The 21,776-nt window shown below is 46.4% G+C and overlaps 1 protein-coding gene across 1 annotated transcript in view; it reads left to right on the plus strand.

The window, feature by feature from the left end:
• The window catches only part of dph5 (diphthamide biosynthesis 5), a 139,255-nt gene that overhangs the window by 107,306 nt on the left and 10,173 nt on the right, over window positions 1–21,776 (plus strand). The window contains exons 5-6 of the mRNA XM_072511365.1: window positions 115–154; window positions 6,278–6,381. Of these exons, the coding sequence (XP_072367466.1) occupies window positions 115–154; window positions 6,278–6,381 (144 nt within the window). The remainder of the gene's footprint in view (window positions 1–114; window positions 155–6,277; window positions 6,382–21,776) is intronic.

Here is a 21,776-nt window from a genome sequence, read left to right on the forward strand (position 1 = left end):
AACAGCTGTTGAAATTTACAGAGTATCTTAATGCTTTCCCATATATTGGAAAGCAGACTGAAATTTAAATGTAGACTTTTTTTACTAAATAATCTTTTTATATCTTCTCTGCAGACATCAAAGTGAAGGAACAGTCTCTGGAAAATCTAATGAGGCAAGTTGCTCCTTTGTTTAAGAAACAAATGATTATGACATTCTTATATCCCCTCTGATGATTCAACCTTTACCCGATCTGCATTTTGATGTTTGAATCACTCATTTTGGAACACTGCTGCCTCTCAGCGCAAGGGACATAGATTCAACTCTAGCCTTGAGTGATTGTCAATGCAGATTTGGCACGTTCTCCCCCTTGTCTGAATCTTAATGGTCCAGTTTCCTCCCACAGTCCAAAGATGTGCAGGTTAGGTGATTGGCCATGAAAACATATGGGGATAGGGCAGGGGAGTGGGCCTAAATAGAGTGCTCTTTCAGAGGGTCAGTGCAGACTCAATGGGCCAAGTAGCCTCCTTATGCACTGTAGGGATCCTGTAGATTCTTAGGATTAATCGAGAGGGGTATTCAGCAACACGGTAACCCAAATGTATGGGTTTCCTGGAGCAACTGTTGAATTGAACTGTGGCACGCAGTTTACATTTTTGTATTGGTTTCCAAAGCACAGCCAAGCAGATTGAGAGTTTAGCTGACTATCAGGCAAGAAGGCCTGTGGATTCCAGACTGCCGCAAGGTATTGGCTGTTGGGAGACATGTGGATATTAGTAGGTGGTCAGATTGTGGGGTGGCTTACAGGTGAGTTTGGAGGTCCTGCCTCTAGATAAACTCTTGTTCCTTCATACCGACAAGTCATGCTGTAATGCAATTACGTGTTCCACCTAACGGGCAGCACGGTAGCATTGTGGATAGCACAATTGCTTCACAACTCCAGGGTCCCAGGTTCGATTCCGGCTTGGGTCACTGTCTGTGCGGAGTCTGCACATCCTCCCCGTGTGTGCGTGGGTTTCCTCCGGGTGCTCCGGTTTCCTCCCACAGTCCAAAGATGTGCAGGTTAGGTGGATTGGCCATGCTAAATTGCCCTTAGTGTCCAAAATTGCCTGTAGTGTTGGGTAGGGTTGCTGGGTTATGGGGATAGGGTGGAGGTGTGGACCTTGGGTAGGTTGCTCTTTCCAAGAGCCGGTGCAGACTTGATGGGCCGAATGGCCTCCTTCTGCACTGTAAATTCTATGACATAACTATTCTCACTTCCCTACAGCTGCCAGATTTCACGAGGTCCAGGCAACTTGTCCAGTCGGTGTTAAGTTTAAAAAGGTTATAAGATGTGAGGTCTTATTAAAATATATAAATTTGCGGCTTGCCTTTGGAAAGCAGGTTTGTTTCCTGCCCACCCCTGCTTAAATTGGATACAGAGGTAGGCTGGGATCACGTTTCTATTTATTTTTAAAATTAAGTTTTACATTAGAATAAACAACCAACGAGAATGCAACAGTGCAAGAAATTACAAGCAAATATTAAAAAAACACATAATTAACTTAAACACCAGAATAAACTCTCTCATAGCCGACAGTATCGAGATCCTTAAAACCTCTCCACCGACCCCCTAATGGTGAATCTGATTTTCTCTAAGTGTAGGAATGAGATTTAGTTGCCCAACCAGGCAGAAGACTGGGAGATCTCCAGCCGAGCAATATTTGCCTCCAGGCTATCAGTGAAGCAACATCTGTCTCTACCTACCCCAGAGAGAAATGCCGGTGAATCCAAAACCCCCCAAATGGCTACCAGTGGACATGGACTTAAATCCACCTGGATTATCTCCGACATAGTGCTAAAAATGGAAGCCCAGATGCTGGCGAGTTTGGGGCAGGACCAAAATGTATGCGTATGGTTAGCTAGGGCAAGGAAACAGCGGTCATATATATCCTCACATTTGGAAAAAATCCACTCATCCTAGCCTTGGCCAAGTGTTCCACTTTAAACTTAATTAGGCTCAACCGAGCACTTGGAGTCACCCTCCAAGCCTCACTGGTAAGTATAGGACCCAGCTCACTTTCCCATCTTGCCCTCACCCAGTTGATTGGGAAGGGGTCCGACGAGGGAATATGGCCATATAGGTCTGAATAGACCCCTAGCCAATCTGAGCCACGGATAAAATCCTCTTTAACAAGGAGGAAGGTGGAGGACTTCTGGGCGACATGTAGGTGGCGGTCGCACATTGGGTGACTCCTGCTAGAGCTTTTGTTTCTTTGGTCCTTTTCACTCCATTTTGGGGGGAAAATTTATATGAACGGTCTCCAATAAAGTTGTGGTAATTAGAGGATGTTGAAAACCCAACGGAAGAATACGGCATTTAGCCCCAAATAGAATTGTGGTCACTGATCCACAACATTTTTTGGGATGTTAGTAGCCCAGTAATAAAACAATAAATTCAGGATGGCAAATTCCCTGTCTGTCTGTCCCTTTGCAGAAGAATGCTACAGATTCTGGGATTCTTACCTGCCCAGATAAAAGCAGATATCAATTTGTTAACCATTTTGTTGGTGTTTATCAAACTCACTCGCCAAAATACTGGTAAGAGCCTCGGCCATTAGTGGAGAGGTCAGAGAGGAAGAAGCTATCTCCACCATCTTACCTCCAGATGAATCCTGAGAGATTTCAGAATCAGTCGACGGATTTCGGCTTAAATCTTTCGTGACTCTGCCTCCCTTGGGCATCTCAAAGGAAGAACTCTTCCCCATTAAATTTCAAAAATTTCTGAAAGGTAAAAGTTCCATGGCGCCAGAAAAAAAGGCAAAATGATCAGCTTTCCAGCAGGAGCCACCTTGTTGTGCGTTTTCCCCTCACATCGCGCCACTGGACATCCTAATTATTTTGTGAACTAATTATTTTTTGAACTCTTCATCCAGTGCATTAGATTGTCCTTATTTCTTCCCAGTATTATGTACAGACTATTACAGTTTGTTATTAGAAATTAACATGAATTAAACAAAGTATCTTTTAAACTTGATACAGTTTTTCTTGCCAGAAAATGGTGTGGTCTTTTAAGTTAGTTTAGACGTGGAATGCTCAGCAGGTTCACACTAAAGCTAAAGTCAACCGTATGTTCTCATGTTCTTTTTAAAAAATCGCAGACAGACTGGAAACCATCCAGCAGTTGAAATGTATACTTCAATTGTGTTTATTTTGGATGGCAATCTAGTTAGCTTGCATTTTGATTTTGATCTAGTCCTTCAGCGAAGAATGATGCTTCAGTGTAAGTGTTCATTACCAATTACGACCTCAGTTTGTCACAAAATTGTAAATCTTGACTGGACAGAAGCAATTGTTTTTAAAATGTTTAATAAGGTATTATATTAGAAATATTTAACTTTAGCTTTAATTACCAAATTAAGATCAGTTCATAAATATTTAGATTATTTTGTATAACTTTATGTTTTATTTTTCTGTACTTGCTGTAAGTCTTCCTCTTCTGTTCTGAAGGGAGTAATTCACTATGCTTTTTGTGGCTCTCTGGTGCCTTGCCTGAGTGGACAATGGTGGTGAGGTAATCACAGCTCAACTCAATACGGTGCTTCCATTTGTACTTGTTCCATTGTTCATTTGCACTCTAACCAGACTCTCTAAGTCCACTGTCACTCTAGCTGGATTTCTTAACTCAACACAGATGACTGGGTCCTTCCCAACTTAACTTGGCTCAGTATCCCACATATTTCCCCAGTGAATTACCAGGTGATATGCTGTCATTCTTTTGTAACATAATTTGTTTGGGGGAACATTGATATCAAAAATTACAGCTTTGCTGCTGAGGCTCAGAAGCAAAGGATGAGACAAAGCCAGAAATGAAATTTGTTGCATGGTATTCATTATTTGACATTTACATCATAATTTGATTATTTGTCTAAAGAATTAATTCAGTTTTTCAATTTTCATTGAACTGTAAAGTTCATATTCCCTCTTCCTTACCAAAGCGTATCTTTTGTTACACCTATTGTGTTACAAGATTAATCTATTTATGTCTCAAAACTAAATACAGTCTCTTGAAATATTTTATATATTTCTTTTTAAACATAGGTGAAAATTCAACTTTTGAAAAAAGATTGTTTTTTTTAAACAAATCTACATTTTAAAAGCAAAATCTTAAACCAACCAAGACATTCCTCTTTAATTTCAAAGTGAGCAAGAGAAATGTCTCCTGATGTGATAATTTTCCATAACTTTTTATTGATGAAGATGAGATGAATGCAGGAAGATGGAACATTAATTATGGGAAAGAGAGGGGAAATGTAATTTTTTAAAAAATCTTTTTATTCTCCTAATTTTCACCAATAAACAACCAAAGAAAAAACAAATACAGTAACAAAGCCCCACACACAAACCGTCCCCCGCTCAATATACAGATCAAAACATCCACCCATACATTCTAGGTTAAAAAAAACCCACAAATTAACAATCCGTAAACAGTGTAACTTAAAACAACATTACCGCCAATCCCCCCTCCCCCCCCTCCCTAATGTTCAATGGCAACCAATTCTCAGAAATGCATAATAAACAGCCCCCATAAATTGTGAAACTTCCCGAGAATCAAGGAAATTCAAGTAGGTCCTACCCGCCAAGCCGTGTCACAGGATGGAGAAGCTAACCTCCAACCAACAGGACCCGTATCCAGGCAATCAGCGAGGCAAAGGCTAACATCTGCCACCGCCCGAGCCGGTCCGACCCCCGATAAAGGCTTCCAAGTTCACGAGTACTACCCCCGAGATGATCCTGAAAACCCTCTCTCCAACATACCCCTCATATTCCAACTATCCCAACCGGGGGTTCCCCCCCGCCCCCACACTCCCCCACCCCCAGCTAGCCAGTGTGGAGGCCCCTGCCCAGGCCTCACCCCCTTCCAATCACCTCCCCCCCCCTGCCCGGTCCCTGGAAAACGAAGAAATCCTCTTCAACACACAACCCCAGTATAATCACAGAAACCCCAAAGAACCATCATTGCAAAAGAAAATCCCATCTCTTACCTTGTCCAAATTGGCAATGTCAACTCATTTAGCGCATATAACATGCAGGGAAAAATAGAGCTACATACACTCCTCCACCCCCCCTACCCCCAGTCCAAGACCAATCCTCAGTCCCATTTCTCACTTCTGCCCCAGACCTTATGCTTTCACAAACGCCTCAGCCGCTTTAAACCGTCTTGAAATAAAAGTCTTTGGAGTTGTAGGTCACCCTCAACTTAGCTGGGTACACTATGCCGAACCGCACCCCGCTGCTATACAGTGCCATCTTAATTCGGCTGAAGGCCGCTCGCCTCCTCACCAGCTCCACAGTTAAGTCCTGGTATATACATATACCAGCTCCAGCCCACTGCACCTCCTGCTTCCGCTTTGCCCAACACAGGGCCTTCTCCTTCACACGGTACCTACGGAACAAATAATCACTGCTCTTGGCAGCTCATTCGCCTTTGGTTTAGGCCTCCACGACCTATGAGCCTGACCCAGTTCGTATCTAGAGGGGTCTTCCCCCTCCCCCAACAGCTCCGCCAACATCTTGGCAAAATACTCAGTTGGCCTCGAGCCCTCTACCCCTTCGGGCAGGCCCACTATCCTCAGATTTTGCCGCCTAGATCTGTTTTCCAGGTCCTCTACTTTGGCTCACCGCACCCTGCTGTTATACAGGCCTCCACCGCCTACTGCAGCTCCTCACCCATCGAGGTGAGTTGGTCACTGTGTTGTGACAAGGCCTCTTCCACTCCCTTCAGTTTCTCACCCTGCTCTCGCTCCTCGGCCGATGCCCTCGACACCGCCACCTTCACCGGGGCAATCGCCTCCTCCACCAGCACCTTCAATGCTGCCAACCTTCACCGGGGCAATCGCCTCCTCCACCAGCACCTTCAATGCTGCCATCATCTCCTTCCTCATCACCACCATGTGCTTTGCGAACTATTTTTCAAGTTCCACAACCATCACCTCGGTCATCTTTTCTACCGTGAACAGTGTGGTCCTGCCCAGCGACCCAGCCTCCACCATCTTTCCAATTGCTGAGTCAACCCTTCCACTCGACAGCGAACCTTCATTTGCCCCCTTCTTCACAGCAGATTTCCTTTGGGTTTTGGACATCTTTCTTCCTTGTGTCTTACTGCACTTATTTAACCAGAAATTGCTCCTGGGACCGGGCATAAATTCTAAAAAATCAAGCTTCGAGCAGGAGCCATCCAATGTGCGACCTCCTCCTACATGCCGCCACCAGAAGTCATCAGGGGAAATATATTTTAATGGTGAATATTTATTTTCAGGGGAAAGAAGATCTTTGAACCTCCCAGGTTCATGTCTGTAAGTGAGGCTGCAGAGCAGCTGCTGGAGATCATCAAAAAGCAAAGAGACGAAGGAGAGGAGCTAGGTGAGTATAACTGTTGCTGTGTTTAGAATTCAGATTGTACAGGAGCGCACCTTTATCAAGAAAGTTAAAAAGATGCTTGTTTTCTGCAGCTGGAAGATGGTCAAAGAAGAATTAAGAAATTATTTTGTGCAATATTTCCCCTTAGACACGCTCCAAAGACATCAGCAATAGCAATAGCTTTGTATTGTGTTCTTGTTTCATTGTGCATAATTAGCCTGTGAGATAATTAAAGTTCCCCATGTCCTCTGGTAAGTTTGGGCTGTGAAAATGTGGCAACCTGATTTGGCTTATTTTAGATCTTGAATGTCACGTGGAAACTGTGTTTGGAATTTAGTTTCAGAATATCGAAAGCGGTGCGTCAGTTGAGAAGGGTGACGGGGACTGTCTATAAGTACGGGGACAAGGCAGGGTGTATGTTGGCAGGTCAGCTCCGTAGGGAGGCTGTGGCGAGGGAGATAGTTCGGGTGTGGGACAGGACGGGAGAGTTGGCGGTTGCTCCGGAACAGATTGATAAGGTGTTTGAGGATTTCTATAGGGACTTGATAAGTCGGAGCCACCAGAAGAGGAGCGGGAGATGAAGGAGTCTCTGAGTGGGCTAGAGTCCCGAGGTTGCGGGAGATGGAGATGGGCAGGGGTGGAGGAGGTGAAGGTGGCGATTGGGAGGCTGCAGGCAGGGAAGGCGGCGGAGCCAAATGGGTTCCCAGTCAAATTTTAAAAAAGATTTAAGGATAGGCTGGTGCCGGGGGTGGTGGGAATGTTCGAGGATGCGATGGACGGGGTGTCGTGCCGCAAACTATGGGGCAGGCCACCAGTTCGTTGTTGCTTAAGAAGGACAGGAATCCGGTGGAGTGTGGGTCATACAGGCCCATATCTCTGCTGACTGTAGTCGCCAAGGTATTGGTAAAGGTGTTGGCGTTACGGTTGGAGGAGTGCCTTCTGAAGGTGATTGGGGAGGATCAGACAGAGTTTGTAAAGGGAAAATGGTTGTCCTTGAATGTGAGGAAGCTTTGAATGTGGTGCTTTCGGGTGGTGGCATCAGATGCTGTAAAGGGGCTGGTTTACCACAGGGCTAAAGAGCTTGCTTTTAAAGCAGACCAAGGCAGGCCAGCAGCACAGTTCAATTCCCATGCCAGCCTCCCCGAACAGGCGCCAGAATGTGGCGACTAGGGGCTTTTCACAGTAACTTAATTTGAAGCCTACTTGTGACAATAAGCGATTTTCATTTTTCATTTCATTTCATTGGGTGGAGTGGAGTCATTTGATGGCGGTATTGGAGAAATTTGGGATTGCGCTGAAATTTGTGGCATGGGTGCAGCTGTTATATGCACACGCATAGCATGAATTTAGGGTATTTTGGTTGCACTGGGATACAAGGCAGGGATGTCCCATGTCCCCCATTCTGTTTGCATTGGCTATAGATCCCTTGGCTATTGCGCTGAGGAGCTCGGGGCTGTGGAAGGGGATAGTGAGGGGTGAGCATAGGGTGTCCTTATATGCCGATGACTTGTATATTTCAGAGCCGAGCTCTTCGGTGAGGAGCATAATGGGGTTGCTTCAGAGATTTGGGACGTTTCCAGGGTACAAATTGAATTTAGGAAAAAGTGAGTACTTTATGGTCTCCCCTGTGGGGGGGAGGTGGGGGCTGCCATTTCGTCTGGCTTTAGGTATTTGGGGGTGCAGGTGGCCCGAGATTGGGCAGGGCTTCGGAGGTTTAATTTCACTAGCTTGGTGGGGAGGGTGAAGGCTAATTTGCTGAGGTGGTACAATCTCTCCCTGTCGTTGGCAGGCCGTATACAGGCAGTAAAGAGGAATGTTTTACCACGATTCTTGTCCTTGTTTCAGTGTCTGCCGATCTTTTTGCCCAAGGCGTTTTTTAGGGGGGGTGGACAGGCTGATCTCCTCATTGTTTGGGCAGGGAATGTGGTTAGGATTAGGAAGGTGATACTGCAGAGGGGGGGGGAGGGGGGCAGGTGGAATAGGGAGGTGGGGGATTTTGGGCAAGGATAGAGGCGGGCTCTAGCAGGGGGTTGCGGGCGCTGGCAACGGCCCCGCTCCCAATGGCCCCAGAGATATATTCGGTGAGTCCAGTAGTGGTGGCCATGCTGAAGATCTGGAGGCAGTTTAGGCAGCATTTTAGGTTGGGAGCTGGGTCGGGGGAGATGCCAATTAGGGCAAACTATGAGTTTGAGCCAGGGAGGATGGATGCAAGGTTCAAGGAAATGAAGGATCTGTTTCTGGGGGGGCAATTTGCGAGTCTGGACGTGATGTTTGGGCTGGCGTGGACCGAAGGTTTCAGGTAGATGCAGGTGTGGGACTTTGCGAGGAAGGTCTTCCTAATCTTCCCGATAGCACCTGCCTCTTTATTGTTGGAGGCAGTGCTGTTGAGTGGGGAGAGCATTTCGGCGATTTACAGGAGGATTTTGGAGGAGGATGTGGGGTGGGGTGTCCATGGAGGGGTTAAGGCAAAGTGGGAGGAAGATTTGGGGGCGGCTCTGGAAGAGAGATTGCGGCGTGAGGTGCTGCAAAGGGTAAATGCCCCGACTTTGTGCACGAGGCTGGGGCTGTTACAGCTGAAGGTGGTGTACAGGGTGCACCTTACAAAATCTAGGATGAGACGGCTGTTCGAGGGGGTGGAGAATGTCTGTAAGTGATGTGGAGGGGCCCCGCAAATCATATTCATATGTTTTGGTCCTGCCAGAAGCTGGAAAGGCTTTGGAGGATGGTGTTCAGCACCATTTTGGTGGTTTTACATTTGGACGTGCCGCCCTGTCCCCTAGAAGCCATATTCAAGGTGTCAGACCGGCCTGGACGGTTCAGGGCAGATAATTTAGCCTTCACCTCGTTGATTGCTCGTAGGCGGGTCTTGTTGGAGTGGGGTTCAGCTTCTCCGCCCTGTGCCTCGCATGGCGGGGGGACCTGTTGGAATTTTTGACCCTGGAAAAAGTGAAATTTGCTCTAAGGGGGGCGAGTGATAGGTTCTAAAATTGTTCGGGTTTGTTTATCTTGCATTTTGGTGAGCTGGTTACCGTTGATTGCTGGGGAGGGGTGGGGGACTTGGTGAGTTGGGGGGGGCGGTTTGTGAGGTTGTTACAAATAGTAAAAATGTTGAAAATCTGTGGAATAAAAATACTTTAAAAAAGAATATTTGGGCAGTATCCACCTTTTGAATGCTGTAGTAGTTTTCAAAATATGCATGCCAGAAATGAGATCCAAATAGAGGAAGAAAGGAACTTAAAACAGTATTACTGTCTTCCATAGAATATAGGTGGGTGAGCTGTGAGGAGGATGCAGATATGCTTAAATGGGATTTGGACAAGATGAGTGAGTGGGCACATGCATGGCAGATGCAGTATAATGTGGATAAATTTGAGGTTATCCGCTTCGGTAGCAAAAATAGGTTATTATTTGAATGGGTGTAAATTGAGAGAGGTGGATACTCAGCGAGACCTTGGTGTCCTCGTGCATCAGTCGCTGAAAGTAAGTGCACAGGTACAGTAGGCAGTAAAGAAGGCAAAAGGTATGTTGGCCTTCATTGCGAGAGGATTTGAGTACAGGAATAGAAATGTTATACTGCAATTGTATCGGGCATTGGTGAGGCCACATCTGGAGTATTGTGTGTTCAGTTTTGGTGCCCTTATCTGAGAAAGGATGTTCTTGCTGTGGAGGGAGTGCAGCACAGATTTACCAGGCTGATTCCTGCGATGGCGGGTCTGTCATATGAGGAGACACTAAATTTGTTAGGATTATATTCATTGGTGTTTAGAAGAGTGAGAGGGCATCTCATAGAATCTTACAAAATTCCAACAGGATTAGACAGGGTAGATTCAGAAAGAATGTTCCTGATGGTGGGGGAGTCCAGACCTAGGGGTCATTGTTTGAGGATAAAGGGTAAATAAACCTTTTTAGGTCGGAGGTGAGGAGAATTTTCTTTGCCCAACGAGTGGTGAATCTGTGGAATTCACTACCACAAAAAGTAGTTGAGGCCAAAACATTGTGTAATTTCAAGAAGGAATTAGACATAACTATTGGGGCTAAAGGGATCAAGGGATATGGGGGGAAGGCGGGATCAAGGTGTTGAACCTGATGGCCAGCCATGATCATAATGAATGGTGAAGAAGCCTCAAAGGGCCGAATGGTCTCCTCCTTGCTCCTATTTTCTATGTTTCTAATACTTTCTCCAAGATGTCTGACAACATAACCCTATTTTCATATCATCCATCTCCCTCCTTTCTGTCCTTATTCCCTGAAGAAATAACAACAGCTTGCATTTATATAGCACCAGTAATGTAACAAAAAGAGCCCAAGGTTCGTCACAGTTTGGAGAAATAGAAGGGAGCCCAGGGGAATTGAGGAAAGTATTATCAAATAAGTAGGTTTTAAGGTGGATTTTGAAGGTGAGACGCATATTGTAAGACAAAGAAATTTAAGAAGGGAGATGCAAAGTGTGAGAGTAAGCTCGCTAACGCTTTGTCACTAGTGGTACTGGAGTAGTAAAACCGATCCTATACTTCTGAATAATGTTGCTCAGGACAATACATCATTATGAATTAGGAGGGAGCTAGGAATGAACATTGGGGGTCACCAGAGGAGACTGAGTACAGGGGAGGACATCAGGGTAATAGATTTTCTGCCAGTGCTGAGAGGAGAATAAAATCATGAAATGACAACCCCACAGAGGAAAGATGATAATGGAGCTTGGTATGATTAATTGTGTCAAAGGGAGGTGGAGAAGAATAACATGTTGTGATCATAGTCACACAAAATGTTGTTGGTGACTGGTCAGGTGGTGGGTACATTGAAATGGAATTGAAGGGATTGGAATGGGGATTGGCAAGACAGGTGGACATGGGATTGGGCAGGAGAGAGGAAGGAAAGGTTGGAAATGTTGCACAAGCTCCAGGTGACAGAAAAATATTTCAACCCTGCCTGATTCCATATAATGGTAAATTATATTCTCATTTAAGCCCTTCTGGTGACTGAAACATTGTGTGTACTGGCTCATGAAGTTCATACAATCCTAAACTTGATGTTTGATGGCCCCCGGTCTGATCTGCATGAACTGATTTCACCACTGAAAATGTTCAATGTCAAGTCTCATAGTTAGATTACAATGTGGCTTGCACCCCAGCAATGAATCAGGCAAGTAACATTGTTCCAACATCTTGCTCCCTGCATTTTCAGCAAAGAAGGTACCAAGACCTTTACCAATTCTAGTATCACTGTAACTTTTCACAAGGAGGTACACTGAATTATCACTAGTATTTTGCCACCCAAATACTTTTCTCCTTTTCCAACTCCCCACAACCCGTACAGTAAATAAGGATTTGTTTGCATTAATATTCATCTATTACTTTCCGTGATCATGAATACAAAGAATTACAAAAGCTAGGAAGAACTAATATGTTTTGATTTCTTTTTAAAAGGATCACCAACTATGTGTGGCCACAAATAGTGCACATCCCCACTTGCCTTCAGGGCATTAATTGTTGGACCTCGAGTCAACGGTCAGTCAGACTGCGTAAGGGTGTCAGGTTCTGTTAGTGATGGGAAACTGTTGGGTTTTTATAATGGTTCAGCATTTTTTATTATTTCAGCTGCTTCTAGCCCACAAGCCAATAAGATTTAATTATTAAATTTCCCACAGTGGGATTTCAGCTCTCAACCTGTAGATTGCTAATCCCATATTATACCTGCTAGGCTACTATACCCTTTTCGACTTTATGAACCAGTTACATAGATGAATGATTCAAAAAGCAATTTGGAAGATAGACTGCATATGTTTCAGTGATGGTTAATTCTTCACATAACCTGCTTAAGTGGATAATAAACCTAGTTTCTGATTTATGCATTTAAATTGAAAATTCTCTGTTCAAATGCCACGCATAGCAACCTGAAAGTTCCCATGCAGAGAACACGCTGGTCAACCGCTTTAGATTATTGCGTGCGCTTGACCACTCAAAAAACAAATGAAAGGGCTCACGCATTGAAATGAATCAGCCGTGCCTTCAAAAGAAATCATAATGGAGGTGACAGTGCCTGTCTCTAACATGCATTTAAAAATTCTGCATCTCTGTATGTAGAAATCTATTTTATCTGTCAGATATATCTACTCAATCCAGTATCTCTTCAAACGAAGACTGCAGTAAATATTGCACAATTTACATTAACAATTCAACCATAACCACACAGCAGATTTTCCAACTGAATATCCTTACGCCTCATTAAGAAAATGTTAAATGCTCTAAAATACACTTAGTTGCCTTCGCTAAACTATACGAGGTCTTATATATAAACAGGCAAACTCAACAGATGTCCTCTGCTAGAGCAAACATTTGTATCTATAATTGCAATTCACAGAAAACCTGTTTAACCTTCCTCCCTTCCTCAGTTCACCCAAACTCAGAATCTAGCACTGTGTCTATTTAAGGCCAAAGTAATATACTGGATTTATAATTCCACCCAGTTCTCCGAGCATTGAATATATTTGCGTTCCTACAAACTTTGTCCTCTTGGAAATTTGTCCCTCCGAAGTTGGTAATTGAACAACAGCCTGTGGTAATGATTGTTTCGTGATTTGCCTGTGATGGAAGGTTATAGCTTTAAACTCCTAGTGTGATGCTGATCTCATAATAAATAAACTGCATTGAAATACTTTTATTAAAAGTATCCCTTCCTCGGGGCAGCACAATGGCGCAGTGGTTAGCACTGGGACTACTGCGCTGAGGACCCGGGTTCGAATCCCGGCCCTGGGTCACTGTCCGTGTGGAGTGGAGGTTGCACCTTCTCCCCATGTTTGCATGCGTTTCACCCCCACAACCCAAAGATATGCAGGTTAGGTGGATTGGCCACACTAAATTGCCCCTTAATTGGAAAAAAAAAATTGATTCCTGTTTTTGGACCAGTCCCTTCTCCAACAACACATCAATGTAATGTGGTGCATGGTCGGCAATTACAATGGTGGAGTATTCCGCCTTTGTTACCCTTGTTTCCCAAGACCTAAAAAGTCTATCTTTGAGTAGGTCTTATGCACGTGGGAAAAGAAGGAGAATTCTTTTGACCCCAGGTGGTAGAACCTCCACAGGTCTAACCCCCCCCCCCCCAATCAGCTCCATGAAGGTGTTTAGTTTGCATGCCATGCCTGACAAGTTACCTGACAAGAATACTCCACCATTGTAATCGCTGACCATGCACCACATTACATTGATGTGTTGTTGGAGAAGGGACTGGTCCATCCTGTGCAAGAGGTGCTGGGGGGGGTCTGGTCAACCACACCCACATGTTCTGGTACCTGTCTTGGGGTTAGATCTGTCTAACCTTGAGTCTTGTACACAGTTAAAGTCACCCCCTTGATCAGTCGGTGGGTATCTCAGTCCAGGATTTCAGCATAGATTTCTTGACTAGCTCTGCGTCGTTCCAGTTCGGTGCGTATATATTTACCAAAACTGCCAAGGCCTCTTCCAGAGTCCCGCAAACCATAACGAATCACCCCACCTGGGTCCGTCACAGCGCTCGTCACCATGAATTAAATCGGCCTAGTGTCGAAACATGAATGAAACCAAGCCCTTCCTTACCCGCTGTCGGTCCCGCTCTCTCAGGTGTGTTTCCTGTAGGAACGCTACATCCACCCACAGACTATTGAGATGGGTGAGGACTCTGCATCCTTCACCGGACCATTGAGGCCCACTATGTTCAATGTAACTATACGAATTGGGGCGAGGTTAACCATTCTCATCTTGTGGGCCCAGCCTTGTCCGATTGGACCTTCCCTATTTCCAGGGCCATTCAAAATGGCCGCCAACTGCTGCCCCTTTCTCACCATCTCCACGTGTCGCCTGTTGAAACCAGTGCTCTACCCCTTCCTCCCTGCCTCTCAGGAGGCGCACCGAGGCCTCCTCCTTCACTACCCCCTTGCAACAGCCTACTCGCTAGTGTAGCGGCTCCTCTCTAAATAGGGTTCCCCAACTTAATCCCCGTCTGGCCTGCCCCCCTCCACCCTCTCCACTCCCTGGGCGTCATTCTCCGACCCCCCCAGAGGGTCGGAGAATGGCCGTTGGCCGCCGTGAATCCCGCCCCCGCCCCCGCCGAAGTCTCCGGTACCGGAGATTGGGCGGGGGCGGGAATCGGGCCGCGCTGGTTGGCGGGACCCCCCGCTGGATTCTCCGGCCCGGATGGGCCGAAGTCCCGCCCAGAAATTGCCTGGTCCCGCCGGCGTAAATCAAAGCTGGTATTTACCGGCGGGACCAGGCGGCGTGGGCGGGTTCCGGGGTCCTGGGGGGGGGCGCGGGGCGATCTGACCCCGGGGGTGCCCCCACGGTGGCCTGGCCCGTGATCGGGGCCCACCGATCCGCGGGCGGGCCTGTGCCGTGGGGGCACTCTTTCCCTTCCGCCTCCGCAACGGCCTCCACCATGGCGGAGGCGGAAGAGACTCTCCCCACTGCGCACGCGCGGGAAACTGACAGCGGCCGCTCCCGCGCATGCGCCGGGAAACTGTCAGCTGACGCTTCCGCGCATGCGCCGCATTTCCGCGCCAGCTGGCGGGGCAACAAACTCCATTTCCGCCAGCTGGCGGGGCGGAAATCCCTCCGGCGTCGGCCTAGCCCCTCAATGTTGGGGCCAGGCCGCCAAAGATGCGGAGCATTCCGCACCTTTGGGCCGGCGCAATGCCCGTCTGATTGGCGCCGTGTTTGGCGCCAGTCGGCGGACATCCCGCCGTTGGGGGAGAATTTCGCCCCCTGTCTCTGCCCGCGTTCTTCCTGTCTTTTTTTCTCTTGGCTTTCGTACCACGTCTTCTCACCCATGTGCGCTCTTACTGTCTGCCCTGACCATTATCTTGGACGAATTTGTTGGTCATCTCGGGTGTCGAAATACTACTTCTGCGTCTGGTATGTGACCCAAAAACTGGCAGGGTAGATCATGCCGGACCGCATCTTGCTCTTGTAGAGGGTGGATTTGACGCTGCTAAACTTAGTGCGGCGCTTGGCCAGGTCCGCCCCAATGTCTTGGTACAAGCAGATGGAATGTCCTTCCCACTTGCACCCTTTCACATTTTTCGCCCATCTCAGGATCTACTTATCCTGATATTTGTGGAACTTCACAATTATCACTTGTGGTGGTTCCCCGGCTCTGGGCAGCTGTTGAGGCCCTGTGGACACAGTCCATCTCCGGGGGCTTGGCGAAGCCGACCAGTTTACCGAATGTCTCCTAGACGTGTTCTGTGGGGTTTCTCCCCTCCATCCCTTCTGGCAGCTGCACGATTCTTAAGTCCTGGTGGTGAGACCAGTTCTCCTGGTCATCAGCTTTCTCTCAGGCACTTCTGGGTCTTGATCAGGCTTGCCACCTCGGTCTCCAATGCTGATATCCGGTCCCCTTGTGTCAGCTTTCTCCTGGTCTCGTCTTCAATTCTTGGACTTCCAGCCGCTGCTCCATTTTGGCCATTGCCTCCCTCATGGGGGCCATCGCTGTTTCAACCGCTGTCAGGTCTTTTTTCTGATCCTCTCTGTGTCTCTGGAGTTTGGCGGTAATAAAGCCCATGAGCTTGTCCATCAGCGCCTGGGTCTGTGCTGAGAAATGCTTTGACTCAGTCCTTCCCATTTCCGTACCACCTCGTGTAGCTGCTGGCTCCAAGGTCGAGCTTTTCCTCCCCTCGACCTTGCTGTCTTTCCTCCTGGTGGGCGGATGGCTCTTTCACATTAAATTTTTTACGGATTTTTCTTCGATGTGTTATGGGCCAGGGTTTAGAGAACCCCAAAGTGTATCATGGAGATCACCTGACCCACAACTTTTACTAGATTGTGGTATGGGGAGCACACGGCCCACTCTACAGGTGTGGTTCAGCAGAAATGGAAAATTTATTTTTTAAAGCAAAACAATGTTTATTCTATGAACTCAAGTTAACCTTTTTAAAACATACAGTGAACATCTTAGCAACCATCAATTCAAATACAACCCCCAAAGACTACAACACTAAGTAATCCTTTCAGCTTTCCTTTTAACATCCATATGACTTAAAACACCTTTTACCAAAAGCACACTGTCACAATATACACCAGTATATCATGGTGCAGACACACACTGATGGACACACAGCGGGACCAATCAACACACACAACACCGCAGCCAATCACCAGTTAGAGCACACGCACTATAAAGACAGGGGGCATCAGAGTTCCCGTTCATTCAAGCTGCAGCCTCCTAGTAGGACAGAGCTCCCAGCCTGCAGCACAGATCTTCACCATGTGCTGAGTGCATCGACTGGTTAGGACAAGGCATAGGTCTTTAGTTCACTGTGTTAATCCACAGTGAAAGTATGTTCAATAGTTTCTGACTTAATAAAACAGTGTTGCACTATTTTAAGTGTTGGTGGCCTGTATGTGTTCCACGGATCCAGAGCACCCAACACATCATGATACCAGGAGTTGAGAGATATTAGAACTTCTTAGACCTACCTGCAAGTGATCTGCCTTCCACCAGCATACAGTCATCCTGCAACATGGACAGCATCTGCCCGCCGCCGCCGCTCCACATCGCCGGTAACCTAGGGGCCAACTGGAAGATATTCAAACAGCGCTTCCAGCTCTACCACAGACCGGGAGGATGTCTCGGACATCAGGAAGATCGCTCTCTTCCTATCCACGGCCGGGGACCATGCCATCCACATTTTCAATTCTCTCACCTTTGCGGATGATGAAGATAAAACAAAGTTCAAGACAGTCCTCCTCAAGTTTGACACTCACTGCAGCATAGAGGTGAATGAACGTTTCGAGCGCTATGTATTCCAACAGCGTTTGCAGGGTCAGGATGAACCTTTCCAGTCCTTTCTCACCCACCACCGCATCCTTGCGCAGTCCTGTAATTACGGGCCCACCTCCGACTCCATGATACGCGACCAGATCGTTTTCGGTGTTCAGTCGGATCCCCTACGCCAGCAGCTCCTCAAGGTAAAGCAACTCACCCTAGCGACCGCCATCGAGACCTGCGTGCTACACGAAAACACCACTATTCGGTATTCCCACATCCAAGCGGCGGAAACGGCACGGCAAGGTCCCCACGAGGCGGAACGGGTCCAAGCAATCGAGCTACTCCAGAGCCTCAGCCTGGACGAGGGCGGCCATTTCGCGCGCTTTTCGCGGACTCGCCCGCTTGTGCGCACCAAACGAAGGGACGTCGATGTCGATGAACGTAATGCGCAGGCGCGCACCACATACGACCGTGCATGCGCGGTGGCGCAGCGAACGTGCTGCGCTACGACGTGCGGCAACTGTGGCTCCGCCCATTTAAATCGGCAATGTCCTGCCAAATCCCAACAATGCCTGAGATGTGGCAAACTTGGCCACTATGCTGCCTTATGCAGAGCAGCTCAGCCTGCCAACTCATGTCGCTTCAGCCAGTCTCGCAGGAATGTCCGGGCCATTCAACCCACGGTCACGGAGTTCGATGCGGACCTACTATCCAACATTGACACCGAGGACCCGAAGGCGCTTTTTCGAGTCGGTATCGTGACAGAAAACAGGGTGTCCCCGAAGCAAAGACTCCAGCCTCTATCGGTATACAGCATCGATCCCGACGATGAGTGGTCCCAAATACGATTCCGCCTGGACACTGGTGCCTCCGCCAATCTCATTGGCGGTCTGACCTCCAAAGCCTTCGTGTCAAACCAGCCATCCTTCCATCAGCCTGCCAGCTATTATATTACAATGGCAATGCCATTGATGCCAGCGGCTCATGCCAACTTGAAGTGACACACAGGTCACTCAAAGCCATCCTTCCCTTTGAAATTGTGCGCTCCTCGAAAGCCTCCCTGCTTGGCGCGCAGGCATGCAAGCTGTTGAACCTAGTTCAGAGAGTTCACTCTCTCTCTCCTGATGACACGTCTACCAGGACACCGACTTCAGGGCGCAACTCAACGTCATTATCAACCAGCACCATGACGTCTTTGAGGGCATGGGCACGCTCCCATACACCTACAAGATCTTATTAAAACAGAATGCCACGCCTGTGGTGCACGCACCTTGCAGGGTCCCAGCACCTGTTAAGGACCGCCTCAAGCAGCAGCTGCAGGTCCTCCAGAACCAAGGAGTGATTTCCAAAGTCACGAAACCAACCGACTGGGTCAGTTCCATGGTATGTGTATAAAGGCCTTCCGGCGAATTGAGAATTTGCATTGATCCTAAGGATCTAAATCACAATATCATGAGGGAGCATTATCCAATTCCCAAGCGCGAAGAGCTCACATGGGAGATGGCTCGCGCCAAGTTCTTCACCAAACTCGACGCCTCAAAAGGATTCTGGCAAATCCAGCTCGACAAATCCAGCAGGAAACTTTGCACATTTAATACCCCCTTTGGTAGATATTGTTACAACAGGATGCCGTTTGGGATCGTATCTGCTTCAGAAGTGTTCCATATGTTAGACGTTTTAGTTGCTGTGAAATGAAGAGTCTAAAGTTCTTGTTCCTTTTCACCAAAACACCATTTATTTCACTTCCACAGCCTCTGTACAAAACTCTTAACAACACACCACCTGACAGAGGCCGCCTGAAGCCCCTTTACATATCAGTGTCAATTAATGGATACTTAACATAAATGAGACAACTAATTGCAATGTCCCTTAACCCATTACTTAACAGTCTCCCCTTCCTTGGAGAAAAAAAAAAAATTAGATGAAAACAAAATTTCAAGAAACTCAAAAGCACGCACATGATTTCCCCCCCTTTTTTTCTTTTTTTGTTTCGACGAGAAAAAAAAACAGTCACAGAAACAAGCGCCCTTCATTAACAATATCCAAAAGTTTCTGTGAACTCGCCCCTCTTTTCGTAAAACAGTCTGACAGTTGATAGCTCCTGTCAACCCATTTAACTTTTGTTATTTCCCCTCTGTCCAACATCTGCTTCAAACTTGCGATGTCTATCCGTAACCTCTTTTCATTGACACTTTTTGTAGAGTGCACATTTTCCCACAGAGATTTATTGTCAATGTGACAGTCAATAGGTATATTACCCAAATCCCCTAATCCCAAAATTTCTGTCAATATCATACTTATATAAAAAGCCATATCCACCGCCTCAACAAGGCTTAACGTCTCAGCAGCCAAAGTGCTTTTTACCACTCTCCTTATTTTCTTTGTTTCCCACAGAAGTGGGCAACATTTACCATTGTTCCCCAAAAGGAAAATTATAAAACCTCCTGCGCTTGAAACCCCATCACATAAATTTGCGTAGGACGCATCCCTATAAACTATGAGTTTCAAGTGCTTAAGGTCACCTAAAACTGGGAACTTCAAAACACACTCCTGCATTTTTAGTTTGGCCAATGTTTTATTTGCTCTTATTATGTCTTCCACTTTGGGATCATTCATTTTTGTACTCAACTCTCAGACATCAAAACTCACGTCCTGTCTAGTCTGTCTACCTAACCAGTTCAGTTGCCCAATTAAACTTCACAGTTGCTCTCTTTCTATCTTTGAAACCATTGCGTCTTTTTGTGAAACTCGGCCACGACTAATTGCTATTGGGGTGATGCTTTCCAAATAAGATTGCTGACGTAAAGTTGCCCCTAACTTAGTCTGTCCAATTTCCAGTCCAATATATTTAAATGCACCGGAAGCCTGACTTCCAACCCTGAATTCTTTGCTCAAACCAGAGATTACAATAGCTTCAAAATCACTAGTCCCTCCCCACAAAAAATCATCGACATGCATCATAAAAATGCCAGAAAGATTTCCTTTATAGTGCCAGTAAAACATTGCAGGATCTGCTTTCAACTGGCAACAGCCTAACTTTAACAAAACTGACCTTACCGAAAAATACCAGATTCTAGATGCAACATTTAATCCATGTACACATTTGTTCAAATTCCAGAGTACCCCTTCTGTGTTAGCTGCTTCTTTAGGGGGACGGAGAAAAATGTCTCTCTGGAGCTGATGCCCCTGCAAAAAGGCAGCTTTTATATCTATAGATTTTCATTGCCATGCCTTTGTGGCTAATAGAGCCTAGAAGATCTTTAAAATAACCTTTCCTGCTGTAGGTGAATCTACCCTTAAATCCTGATCGTCTAAGTTTTCTTCAAATCCCCTTGCCACGAGCCTGGCCTTTGCCTTATAAGTTCCATCCGGAAGAACCTTTTCGGTGCAAATCCATCTGTGGGATAGAACTCTTTGTCCCCTATCCGGTACTTCCGTATACCCCAAATTCACTCCAACTATGCAATTCTTGCTGTTTGGCTTCTTTAATAACTTTTTCATCTAATTTATTTGAAGCCACCAAAATCTCATGTGCATGTGGGCTTCTACTCCTATTAGTATTCGTAGTCTTACTCATGTTCCGAGATCTTGACAAACTACGTTCCCTCTCCCGCCTGGTATCTCGTTCTGTACTGCTACTGCTTGATCTTTCCCTTCTGCTGTGGGATGTCCTTTCAATAGTTCTCGACCTTTTGCTGCGGACCTGTTCACTATCCGATGTACTATCTGAACTGGCACTGCGTTTCTGTGCCCTCCATTTTTGAACTTTGTTTTCCCAATCCATTGTCTTGACTCCTTCCCCTGAATGCTGTACATTCAACCAATGTTTATACTTTCCAGTGGCCTTCCCTGCTGTACTAATAACAGTTGCATCCTTCCATTGACTAGACCCTTCAGGCAAGTATGTCACTTTTGTACCAACTTTTGGCAGTTGCCCTTTCGGAAAAATGGCCTGTTTTAATTCACCAGAAGTGTTGTGTTCCTCCACAGAAACCCTGTCTATATCAGTTAATTGGTCCTCATAGTTCTGTAATACATGCATACCAGATGACTCTGGTTCCTCGTCATGTCTGTCTGCTTTGTCTAAATTTGAAAATTTGTAATCTGTACCCATTATCCTTGATGAATGGACCCTAACAGTTTGATTACCATGTTGCAAAATAATTGTTTTGCCATCTATGCCTATGATCTTCCCTGGGCCTTTCCATTCATTAGAATTGTCTCTCTTATAGTATACCATGTCTCCTTGCTGAAAAACGGCATCCAATGGCCGTACGTTATGTCTTAAAGCTCTGCGAATTCTTTCAGAGACTTCTGCTTCCATAAAAGCTTTTCTACTGCTATGTAATGCATTTAAATGTTCAGCAAAACCAGAGCTAATTGTAGTCCCCTCCCAAGCTGGAGGCTGGTCATCCAAAATGGACGGAATTTTAGGATTTCTACCAAACACTAATTGATAAGGACTATAGCCCCCAACCATCTGCAATGAATTCTTTGCATGTACTGCCCATGCTAAAGCTGAATTTAGCCTGCAATTTGGTCGATCTACCAAAATTTTCCGAAGCATGTCATCGATGACAGCATGATTTCTTTCACAGACACCATTACTAAATGGGCTTTCTGCAGCCGCATTCATAACTCTGATATTCATGTTTTAA

This window comes from Scyliorhinus torazame, chromosome 7 (genome assembly GCF_047496885.1).
Source record: "Scyliorhinus torazame isolate Kashiwa2021f chromosome 7, sScyTor2.1, whole genome shotgun sequence".
NCBI lineage: Eukaryota > Metazoa > Chordata > Chondrichthyes > Carcharhiniformes > Scyliorhinidae > Scyliorhinus > Scyliorhinus torazame.